Source organism: Cebus imitator, unplaced genomic scaffold (assembly GCF_001604975.1).
Source record: "Cebus imitator isolate Cc_AM_T3 unplaced genomic scaffold, Cebus_imitator-1.0 Scaffold68, whole genome shotgun sequence".
Lineage (NCBI taxonomy): Eukaryota > Metazoa > Chordata > Mammalia > Primates > Cebidae > Cebus > Cebus imitator.
In genome coordinates, this window is record NW_016107383.1 from 10,341,580 (window position 1) to 10,353,681 (window position 12,102).

General features: G+C 42.3%; 1 protein-coding gene and 1 pseudogene across 2 annotated transcripts in view; one reads left to right on the forward strand and one right to left on the reverse strand.

Moving 5' to 3' along the window:
• The window catches only part of TMEM65 (transmembrane protein 65), a 70,490-nt gene extending 59,809 nt beyond the window's left edge, over nucleotides 1-10,681 (reverse strand). Inside the window, exon 1 of one of the 2 annotated variants that reach the window (XM_017530747.2) lies at nucleotides 9,828-10,681. In XM_017530747.2, coding sequence (XP_017386236.1) covers nucleotides 9,828-10,128 — 301 coding nt within the window. In that variant the 5' untranslated portion in view covers nucleotides 10,129-10,681. The remainder of the gene's footprint in view (nucleotides 1-9,827) is intronic. The other variant, XM_017530748.2, reaches the window with a different exon arrangement.
• On the forward strand, nucleotides 1,765-2,122 carry LOC108305979 (annotated as a pseudogene).
• Nucleotides 10,682-12,102: the final 1,421 nt, after the last annotated feature.

Consider the following 12,102-nt stretch of genomic DNA (forward strand, 5'->3'; position numbering starts at 1 on the left):
AAAAAAGAAAACTATACATCCACTTCACCAAAGGAATTACTCCTTCTAGCTGTCAATATAACCAATGTAATCCTATACAGCTTACTATTGTTATTGCAACATCTGAAAACTCTTCCCCTTCATTAAGTCGTATTTATGGTATAGGAGCCAACATTTCAGGATAGAATCCTAAAGAAATTTTTGAAATGCACTTTATTGCTCCTTCAACCTCTTTATCAATCACTCCTCCTAGACACAATGACAAAACCAAAGTCTCAATGGTAGAAGTAGAGGATCTAAGACAAACCATATCCATTGAAACAGGATATAAGGATGCAAATGCCTGGTTAGAATGGATTAAATATTCTGATCACACCTTAAATAAAAGTGACTGATGCTTGTGCACATAGTAGGCCAGAGGCCCAGGTTGTCCCCTTTCTACTTGGATGGTTCTCAAATCAAGCAGACATGGAATGCATAGTAGCTCCTTCTCAGGATTCCAACACCTGGAATAACAAATTGTGCCAAGTTCTTTCTCTGCTATTTCCTGAGGTTCAACACCCTGTGGAGTCGACCCCTGAGGGCCATTCAACCTCCATCTTCTGAGGTAGGGTTCGCCTCATGCCTCTCACGGCAGGAGGAGAACTCAATATTCCTTGGAAATTTCATAGGATGTAGTGAAGTAAGGCACTTTGGAGAGCTAACCCATCAGTCTTCCATCAGTCATCCCCAAGTGGACATATAGTGGTATTGTAGGGGACCCTTACTGGACACTCTGCCAAATAACTGGAGTGGTACTTGCGCTATAGTCCAATTAGCTCTCCCTTTTACCCAGACATTTCATCAACCAAAGATAGAGGAAACCCACCAACAACATACAAGAGGAGCCCCGCATATGGGTCTTTTGATTCTCATGTGTACCTAGATGCAATTGGGGTCCCAAGAGGAGTTCCAAATGAATTTAAAGCCAGAGATCAGATAGCTGCTGTATTTGAATCAATACTATTCTGGTGGGTGACAATAAATAAAAGTATAGACTGGATAAATTACATTTATTATAATCAACAACGATTTGTTAACTATACCAAGTATGCTATTAAGGGAATCACAGAACAGTTAAGGTCTACCAGCCAAATGGCATGAAAAAACAGGATTGCTCTTCATATGATATTAGCTGAGAAGGGTGGTGTTTGTGTAATGATTGAGACTCAATGCTGTACTTTCATTCCAAATAACACGGCTCCAGATGGAAGTATCATGAGAGCCTTACAGGGACTTATGGCCCTATCTAATGAACTAGCCAAAAATTCAGGAATAACCCCATTTCAAACTGGCTAGAGAACTGATTCAGCAAATGCAAGGACACTTTGGCACCAGTCTTCACTTCCCTCGTAGTGGTATTAGGTATACTTCTTGTAGGATGTTGTGTTATACCCTGTATTCGAGGACTTGTGCAAAGGCTCATTAATACTACCCTCGCTAACCTATCTCCAACTCCTCCTCCACCCTATCCAGAGAAATTACTTCTGTTAGAAGACCAAGCTGAACAATGAAGCAAGGACCTATTAGAAAAGTTTGAAGAAGAATTATGAAATAAAAAGAAGAGGAATTGTAAGAGATGGGAAAGTTCTTCTTCAAAGTTTATATCTTAGACTACATTATAAGGAGTTACAATCTCTTGCTCTGTGGCCATTATCCACTATTAGCATAAAAATATACCCATGTAGGGGTCTCTCCTTGCCGCGGTGTGCCAGAGCAGAGTACGAGTCTGAGACTGAGGGAGTCATGGCAGGACAGGCGTTTAGAAAGTTTTCCCACTCTTTGACCGAGTATTGGTTGAAAGGAGTGCTGCTGAAACTGTAACCAAAGGAGGCATTATGCTTCCAGAAAAATCTCAAGGAAAAGTATTGCAAGCAACAGTAGTCGCTGTTGGATCGGGTTCTAAGGGAAAGGGTGGAGAGATTCAACCAGTTAGCGTGAAAGTTGGAGATAAAGATCTTCTCCCAGAATATGGAGGCACCAAAGTAGTTCTAGATGACAAGGATTATTTCCTATTTAGAGACGGTGACATTCTTGGAAAGTATGTAGAATGAAATAAGTCACTATTGAAATGGCATCAATGTGAAGCCACCCATTCCACTGAAGTTCTGAAATCTTTCATCATGTAAATAATTTCCATATCTCTCTTTTATAATAAACTAATGATAACTGATGACAAATATATATATATATATATATATATATATATATATGCGCCCATGTATACATATTCTCTAAACCAGCTATGCCTTGAATCAGCTACCTTAACTCGCTCCAGCATGTCTGAACAGAACTAGGCAAGCTCCAAACCCTGGTGCATGTCATTCCTTATTTGGAAACCCTCCTGGTCTTCTCCTGACTAGCTTCCTCTTGTTCCTTCTTTCCCCCTTATCTATTCAGGAAATATCCAAGTTTTTAGCCAATCGGGTCAAGCATAAAATGTGAGGTCCCATTCCGGCCAATGGAAACTGGACACAGCAGCAGGACAATTGTGTCAGGTTATAAAAGTCATAAATGTCCCTGTCTCCTTTGTTCAGGTGTACTCTCGCCGCAAGACTGCAGGCAAATTGCACCCTTCCTGCAGGAAGTAAACTAGCCTTGCTGAGTGATCCACTTTCTCGGTGCAGATTTTTCCCAATGTTATAAACCCGTTTCCAACATTAGGATTTCTGATTGTGTGGAAAACAGAGTCACTTCTCTATCAAAGAATAAAGGGTTTTGCTTTTAAAGCTCTTAATTACCACTTTGGCTAAAAGTATGACTATTATTTTATAGTGATCTTTGGTCCTATTTTGATTAAGATACATTAATGTATCTTTGATACATTTGATGTGCTTTCAAAATCGAATTTCAAATTCAAAATTAAGTCTTTTGACCTAAAACTAACTTTGGGACATTACACAGAGGGCCCCACGGCATCCAAAAGAGAAATAATAAAGAAGCTTATCTGATACGTTAAATTACATGGGAAGTATTGTCAAATAAGAAATGATGTTTAACCTTCTTGGAGTTATAGTTTACGTATATGATACTAATATATATTCCAGAATTGTATGAGCTTCCTAACATTCTGGTGTGTCTTGGTACGTTATCAGTCCTAATTATAGTGATCATTTTAAACTAATTATTGTAGGCTACAGAAATAACCAAATTTTCTTGTCAACTGTAGCTTTAACCATGACAATTTTAAGCCATTTCCACAGTTAACTGCTTCATTCTAATGCATTTTCTACCAAGCGGCCTGTTCATTAATCCCCTACAACAGAATCTCCATAATAACTGATATATTCATCCATGTAAAAACAAAAAGGGTCAGCAACTGCACAGATTCTTCCCCATTTAGCCAATAGGTAATCTAGAGCAATTCTGTTATCTAGTACAACTTTAGTAAAAGAATTTAAAGGATTTTTGCACAAAATACCATAACCTTTGCAGAATATTCCAGAAAACCTATTATGAGGGCTATTATCCAAAATAAGATCTTAAGTGTAAGAGCTAAAGAGTCAAAAATCAATAATAATGTAATAGAGGCAACTAGTTAGCTGAAAACACAAAAGAGAACAGTGATCCTTGAAATGTCTATCAAGATTAAACCCTACTGAAAAGCAAAGGGGGGAAGTAAAAAGAGATAAAAAGTAAAAGAAAAAGAAGAAAATCAAAAACAATGGAAGAGTGACAATTGGCAGAAGTAAAAGCAGACTTTAGAAACAAAAACAGAATGCCAAGAAGCAGACCTCTTTACACAGCAGAAAAGAGTTTGCCATAGCTAAAAGGAATGAATGAGAATAGAGTAGAATAGTCTGAGAGCACTGAGGAGGAGGGAGGGGCAAACTAAGTCCAACACATTTCACTACCACTATGACAGAGTCTAAAAATCATGCCAACTGAAACAGCAGTGTTCTGGAGGCATTTGGTGTAATGACTAGTATGTCTACAAATAGAAGTAACCCCAAATAAACGTATTGTATTAAAATATAGTATATAGGAACTCCAAATCTGGTAGAAGCTAAATTATGTTCATTATACTTTTACTAAGGCAGAGAAAAAATGCAATATGTTCAAATATTTTACCACCAAAAGCAATCAAAGTAAATGTCTTAGAGCTTAAGAGAAATGATTTTGTCACCTACAGTCTTTTATCTACAAGAACCTCTTATTTACTCTTACCTCGTATTGTCTGTCTGAGGTCATTTTAATATATAACTACTTGTTTTTACATGTTTTCCTTTACTTAAAGCAAATATAAACCTGTGAGTCAAAGACAAGACTAGAGTCCTATAAAACTATATACTAATTAATTCGGATGACTTGGGCAAGATGCTAATAAAATCTACACTCAGGAATTAGTCCCTATTTGTTCCAGTTATTTTATACCCAAACACACCAAAGGAAACCAGACAAGAGTGTGGTTATGCAAACTCATCATTTTTAGAAAAATGAAAACAATCTCCATTAATAACGGCTCAATATCACAGCATACCAAACATTCAAGATCATCTATTATCTGTAGTTCAACCTGACCCTCTGGACGACCCTATAAATTACTGACTTTATATTACTTCAATTTTCCTATCCACAAATTTGTTCATACAAATTTGCTTATCAGAAGTAATAAATAAGCAATAAATTACTATTAAGTTGAAAAACAGCAAACTAATTACTAGTAAATTAAATTATAGATGTAAGTGTTTGACTTACCTGGAAGCCATATTTCCCAAGTTTCTAATATTTAGAATTTAGTCAAGAACTTAGAAGTGAAGAGACAACATAATGACGGAAAACAATTACCCAAAGGATCTATTTAATAGAGAGGCGAGAAGTCTGATAGATAAGTAATCACCTTTCTGTCCTCCTTTTAATTTCCCTTCCCTTGAATCTGGACTGGCTTTAGTGACTTGCTTGACCAATTACATGCAGCAGAAATGATGTTCTGGAACTTCCAAAGCTAGGTCATAATAAGTCTGTGGTAGGATGAATAATGGCCCCTGAAGATACCCCAAATTCTTATTCCCTAACCTGTAAATATGTTACCTTATATGGCAAAAAGAATTTTGCAAATGTAATTAAATTAAGATTTGGAGAAAGTGAGATTATCCTGGATTATCCAGGTAAAACCTAAATATAATCATGAGGGTTCTTATAAGAGGGAGGTTAAAAGGTCAATGAAGAAGATGATGAGGGAGCAGAGATTTTAGTGATGAGTCCGGGAACCAAGGAATCCCAAAAGATGAAAGAAGCAAAGAACGTATTCTCCCCTGAAGTCTCCAGAAGGACAGAGCCTTGCTGACACTTTGATTTTGGTCCCTTAAGACTTATTTTAAACTTTGGACTTCGAGAACTCTAAGAGAATATGTTGTTTTATGCCACTGTATTTTACAGAAGCAATAGAAAACTAATACAGTCTGGACATGGAGGCTCATGACTGTGATCCCAGCACTTTGGGAGGCTGAGCTGGGCAGATCACCTGAGGTCAGGAGTTTGAGACCAGCCTGGCCAACATGGTGAAACCCCAGTGCTACTAAAAATATAAAACTTAGCCAGGCACAGTGGTGCACGCCTGTAATCCCAGCTTCTCAGGAGGCTGAGGCAGGAAAATCGCTTGAACCTGGGAGATGGAGTTGCAGTGAGCCAAGATCGCACCACTGCGTGTCACCTTGGGCAACAGAGGAAGACTCTGTCTCAAAAAAAATTAAAAAAAGAAAAAAAAAGAATTTCTACTTTCTCACATAATCCTGAGCAATGGGCTGAAAAAAAGAGGCTAATCTTGTTAAAGGTCCAAGATCTCTAGTGAACAGGGATTCCATAGCAAATCTCAATTTATTTTTAAGTGTTCTAGATATTCAATTTAGTATGAACCCTTTATCTTCCAGTCTTTCGTTTTATCAAAGTCCTCTTACACTATATAGCAAGATCTCAAAACAAAGCTCTTCACCCTACCTTAAACAATCACAAAAAATGGAGGACTACAAGATTAAAGTTTAGAATTATTTGGTTAATGTAGATAAATGGTAAAAAAAAAAAAAAAAAAAAAAAAAAAAAAAAAAAAAAGTCAAAAGGACACAATACCACTCATATAGAGGAACCAAAAAATGCAAGCTAATTAAGATCTAACATTGATAGAAAAACTGCTCGGTTCACCTCAATACATCTGTTGTTATTTGCTAAGTGTAAAAAGAATCTCATTTTTTAAATATATTAAGTACACATTTAACAAAAAATATTCCCTAAGAAGCTCCTTTTTTTCAAAACATATCTCTAATTGTACCTCTCCAATAGCAAGTTCTTGTTTCTCTGTGTAACTCCCTGATAAGGATTAATTACACCATCTTAAATAAGTGTGGAAGCCAGCCTCCAAGATGTGCCCCCAATGATTCCCACTCCCTTGTATTCACACCTTGTGTAGTACTCTCCCACATTGTGTCAGGACAAAAGAGTTGAACTGTCAGACTGTCACTTCTAAGACTGTTATAAAAGTCTGTCTGTGGCCTCCAGCTTAGGTGCTCACAGGTACAGTCTTGCAAACACACTCACGCGTGCACTCGCACACACACTCGCGAGTGCTCTCTCTCTCATCACTTGCTCGGGAGGAAACCCACTGCCATGTAGTGAGAATACTCAGGCAGCCCTGTGGAGGACCACATGGGAGGAAATTGAGACATCTAGCCAACGGCCATAGGAGTGAGACTTCTTGGAAATGGATCCTCCAGCCCCAGTCAAGACTTCAGATAATGTCACCTCAGCTGAGAGCTTGATTTCAACTTCATAAGATCCTGAGCCAGAAATACTCAACTAAGATGCTACAGGATTCCTGAGCCTCCGAAATTATGGGCTAATACATGCTTGTTTTAAGCCACTGTGTTTTAGGATAATTTGTTATACCACAATGGACAGCTAATACAATGAACACTGTCTATCTTTCAATACCAAATTGCTAGATTTTAAAAGCCTTTAAAAATAATTATAAATGGAAATACTAATTATAAAAATTGGGAAGAAAATTTGTTTTAAAAATGTTGGCTAACATTGAAAGGCAACTGTAATACTGTCAGCTTGCCAGTATTACTTGTAAAAACATGAACAATGCACTATCAGCAGAATATGGTCTGTTTATGGAAGAAGAAGCTGAGCAAGTAAACTGAAGGTGCAATATCAACTTTTTTTTAAAATTGGGGAGGAAATCAGTTAGTAATTTTAAAAAAATCACAATATCCTATTTAACTATGATAAGACATCCCACAAGGTCTGCCTTATCTATTACAAACTCATTCCAAAGCTTTATCTCATCACAGATTATATCACATGCCTACTGATAAACATATAAGAAAGACAAAGGGCAAACTACCAAACTTCAACAGCAGATTCCACTGCCATATTAAAGCATGGATGATTTTTTTTCAGTAATGTTTCCATTCCAAATCCAAAACACTTCGTTAGTTTATACAAGCACCCTTTCTAAAGACATTTAAGATTTTCTATGGCAAGAAATAGCCCTTTTGATAGAATTAATTTTGTTAGAAAGTACACTTAGTAGACAACACTTAATACATTAGTTGAGTATTTAAAAACATCATTCAAAAAGCAACAATAGAAGAAAACATGGGAGTTTTTTATTTATCTGACTGGAAAAAAAAATGTTGATTTCAGCAATGGAATGAGCTGTATGCATTCTCAACATAACAAAATCCCTTATACCTTAAATGATTATTGAATAGGTAATTTCCTAAGTAATGATTCCAGTGATCTCCATAATAACTATATGTATTGATACTGACAGCAGTAAGTGAACACCAAGACTATACTAACAAAAAAGCAGCATCTGTGTCATTTGATTCATAGGACAATCATTTGTCATCAACATCAGCAAAAATCGCTGATTTAAACTTTGATGTTCTCTAGCTTATAAACAGGAGAGATAAGCATCTAACCATTGTTTCAAATATCCTTGACTGTTTCTCCTGGGCAAAGAAGGCAATTTAAAGTACTAACTTCTTTCTCATATTAGTTACATAACTAAGTTTAACTGATGTTAATGATCTCCACTGATTAAAGTGTTTAGGTCCTTTTCAGAACATTTAAAACCATATTGAATTTAAAATATTACCTTTGTTAGGAAATGTAGCATCGCTACTGCAATATTGCTGACATGTACAAAAATAACGTATGAGAAAAAATTTATTCAGTCACATTGCGGACATGCTTTTCAAGAACTGCCATAAACTATATTCATAGGGCCCTACAATCTTGTAACTTGTTGACAATGCAGAATTTCCAAGAAATTACTTGGAAAAGGTAAAATGTGTGTTTGAATAGTTTTGTCAGTGGAGATTCAAAAATTAATGTTCTAGTACATGACTGACTATATTATTTTCTAAGGAGCACATTTTCAGAATTGACTACTTTTAAACTGCATACTGATTCCACACATAGACTACAAATGTCCTAGTGTTTGATTATGATTTCATATACCATCATGATTACATATTTAATAACGGAATTGATAGGATGTTACATTTTCCTATAAAAGCACTGTGGGTAAACAATGTCTGGAATCAATCATCCACTATAAATTGGTTCACCAATCCCTGAACTGAGGGAGGTAGGGAAATGTGATTAAAAGCCACAACTAAAACAAGTTTCTGAAGTAGTACAGATAACGTCATGCTTACTTGAGGTAAATAATTCTTTCCTCATTCCTGCACATCAGCTAAAGATACACTTGCAAGTGTCTCTGGCAAATCAAATGCCATAATCCGAATCAATGTGCTCTAAACTTAGGAATCTATGAGATGTGAACATACCTACCAAGTTTAGAAGGGGGAGTAAACTTTAAAACTTTCAAACACATCAGAATGTAATACAAACTGAAGCAATGAGTTTTGTTTACATAACTGTAAGTGACAGAAATATTTTAAGACAACCATTTTAGTTGTTTGCTCCTTTCATCCTTTTGATTTTCTGAACTTTTACCTTTTCACCTAGACTCAAATTCTGACCGACCCCATTCTGGACTTGTTTTTAAAATATCCTATTTTAACATGTTAGCTTAAAAACAGTTTTGGTTTCATCGTTCCAAATTACTTTTGAGCAGAAGTCTGACTTTTACTGCAGAGCTACAGATTTTCAAAAAATATACTTCCTTATTTATTTCATTCTTTTAATCTCTGGGAAAAAAACAAAACTGGAGTTTCCCTTGAATCTATCTTTCCATTTCTGGCAAAAACTTTTCCTCTGGCTGCTCTAATTAATGCAACCAGACGTGTGTGGAAACAAGCAGCTGAGAGCATCCCCGCCTTTTGCAGCTACACCCCTTCTTTTGGCTACCCACCCATAGATCTTCATTTGATAACCGTTCAAAAAGTTTCTTCCTGCCAGGCGGGTTTGTAGCACTTTCTCGGAGCAGGCACGGCGTGCCACCTGCGCAGGTGCACGCTCGCTCGAAAGCAAGCAGCAAAGGCTAAGGGACAGGAGGGCTGGGGAGGGGAGGCACCGGGCAAATCAAACAGAATCCCAACAATGTCACCTGGCATTTTAGGCCGAAGCTCCGGATTCCGAGGCTGGTGAGGACCCAGCCAGGCGCCGGCCTCAACTGCCTGGCGCCACTCGCGCCCGTCCCACCTGCCTGGGGGAAACTCGGGCTGCAGAAGGTACCCCCGCCCCCAGCCGTCCCAGGCGCGGGGCCAGGAGGGCGAGGGGGGCAGATGGGGGGCGGCGGCGGGGGTCCAAAGCCGACGGCCGCGGAGGGCTCCCGGTGGGCTGGCGGCAAGCGGAGGGCGCTGGGGCCCCTGGGCTCGCCCCCCCACCCCTCTTACCTTGGGCGATGGCAATGGACTCGAAGCGGTGCAGCTCTTTGAGCAGGCAGCTCCTCTCCGTGGAGTGCAGGCTATAGATGAAGTCGCGCGCGCCCTGCGCCGTGTTCAGCGCCTCCATGGGCTCCTTCTTGGGGTGAGTGCCCAGCCGCCGGGGACCGCCCGGGAAGCCGCCGAGGGGCGCGAGCGCCAGCAGCCCCCGCCCGCAGCAGCTCCAGGACGGCGGGCGGGGCGCGGCGGCGGCCGGGCCCGGCCTCAGGCTGCGCGCGGTCCGGCTCCTCAGCAGCGGCAGCAGCCGGGACATGACGAGCTGAGGAGCGGGGACCCCCGCGGCCGTCCGCGAAGGCGGTTTCTGGCGCGGCTGAGGAGAAAAGTAGCTGGGCTCGGCCCGACCCCGCCCCGAGGTCCTCCTGCCAGGCAGCCGAGGCGCCGGGCACCATGCAATCCGCGGGCCCGCGCGGCTCTCGCCTCCTGTTCCGTCCCTCTGCCCTTCCAAAAGGCCAGCGGCGGCTCCGGCCCCTCGGATGGAAAAAACTTTCTCTGAGACAGCCGGGCCCGGACAGCGCCGGGAGAGGGCGGGAGGGAGGTGCGGGCGGGCGCCTCCCGGCTGAGGTGGGGCGGCGCGGGCGGGCGGACGCGCGAGTGTGTGTGTAGATCAGTCTGATCTTCCAGAGGGATGAGTCAGCCACGCGCCGCCCTCCTCCAGCGCCGCCCTCCTCTCTGGCCGGCTTTCTCACCCTGTAGCCTCCCCACGTCCCCACTCTGTAGGGTTCCCGAGCCCTCAAAGCAGCCGCGCTCCCGGACCGCAGCCGACGCCGCTACCCCTAGCGGCAGCACAAGGAGGAAGGGGGCGGGGCGAAGCGGAAGGAGGAGGAGTGTAAGCGGGGCTGCGCAGGCGCAGTCTGCATGCTCTCGGGCCGCGCTCCCGCCTGGGGGAGGAGCGCGCACACGCGTCCCCTCCCCCCCTGGTGCGTGAAGGTGGAAGGAGGTGGGGTGCGCCACCCTGTGCTGGCGTTAAATCCACAGGTCGGAATAGGGAAAAAGAGCTCTGGACCCCTCGCCCGCCTGGGTAGTGCAGCTGCCACTCGGCCCCCCACCGGGGGCCAACCCCATCTGGAGCTCGTTCTGAAAGGTGCCGCAGCTTGCGGCCCTGCTCTAGCCAGGCGGAGAGCTGCGCTGCCGCCCTAGCCCCGGTGGGGTCGCGGCGCTCTGCTCAGAAACGCAGAGCCGCAATTGCGCCCTTTGCCAAGTCAGCGCCCACCGCCGCCTCGGCCGAGCAGGCCGGCTCTGAGGCTCCCGCTCTGGGCGCTCCAAAGAGAAAGCGAAGCCAGTTCCATCTCTGCCCAAGGAGGATCTGAGACTGAGCCCTTGACACGAGAGCAGTCTTCCCCGTTCAGATTCCAGCCGCTGGTAATGCAAATTGTTAATGCTAGAGCCAGAGGCAAGAATGTCAGACCTTTCCTAGCGGTTGCTTGTGAGTTTTTTTTTGTTTTTTTTTTTTTTTTTTGGTCTCCGTACTAAAGCGGCAAGAATTCTTTGGTTGTTCACGATTTCCCCTGGTCCAGGTCCTAGGCATCTTTCAAGGCCCAGGTCAAAGGGTCTCCTGACTTCATTAAGTTATCCCTAATCTCTTCCTAAGAGATACCTCTGCTTTATCTGAACCTGTCTAATGATATTTAGGCACCCTTAGAGAATAAATCCACTTAATAAATCTGCTCAAGCGTAATCAAGATCTAAATCCCATCCTATAATGAACAGTGCTGCACTCAGCCCGGAAACTTGTGTGTAGTAAATGTGCTACGTGTTAGTAGAATATAAAACTGAATAAACGGAGGATTGTTACCACTAAAGCCGCCTACTTTTCTAACTCTGGTTCTGAAAGTGAGTCCCTGAGCTTCTTAGACATGGGAAATAGTGGACCCAACTTCACACCTCCTGAGTCAGAACGTAGGCATTGGATCCAGTCATGTGGGTTTTAGCAAGCCCTCCTGTTAATAACAACACACACGGCCGGGTGCGGTGGCTCACGCCTGTAATCCCAGCAATTTAGGAAGCTGAGGCGGGCGGATCACCTGAGGTCGGGAGTTCGAGACCAGTCTGATCAACATGGAGAAACCCCATCTCTAATAAAAATACAAAATTGGCTGGATGTGGTGACACGTGCCTGTAATCCCGGCTAATCGGGAGGCTGAGGCAGGAGAATCGCTTGAACCCAGGAGGCGGAGGTTGCAGTGAGCTGAGATCGCTCCATTGCACTCCAGCCTGGGCAACAAGAGTG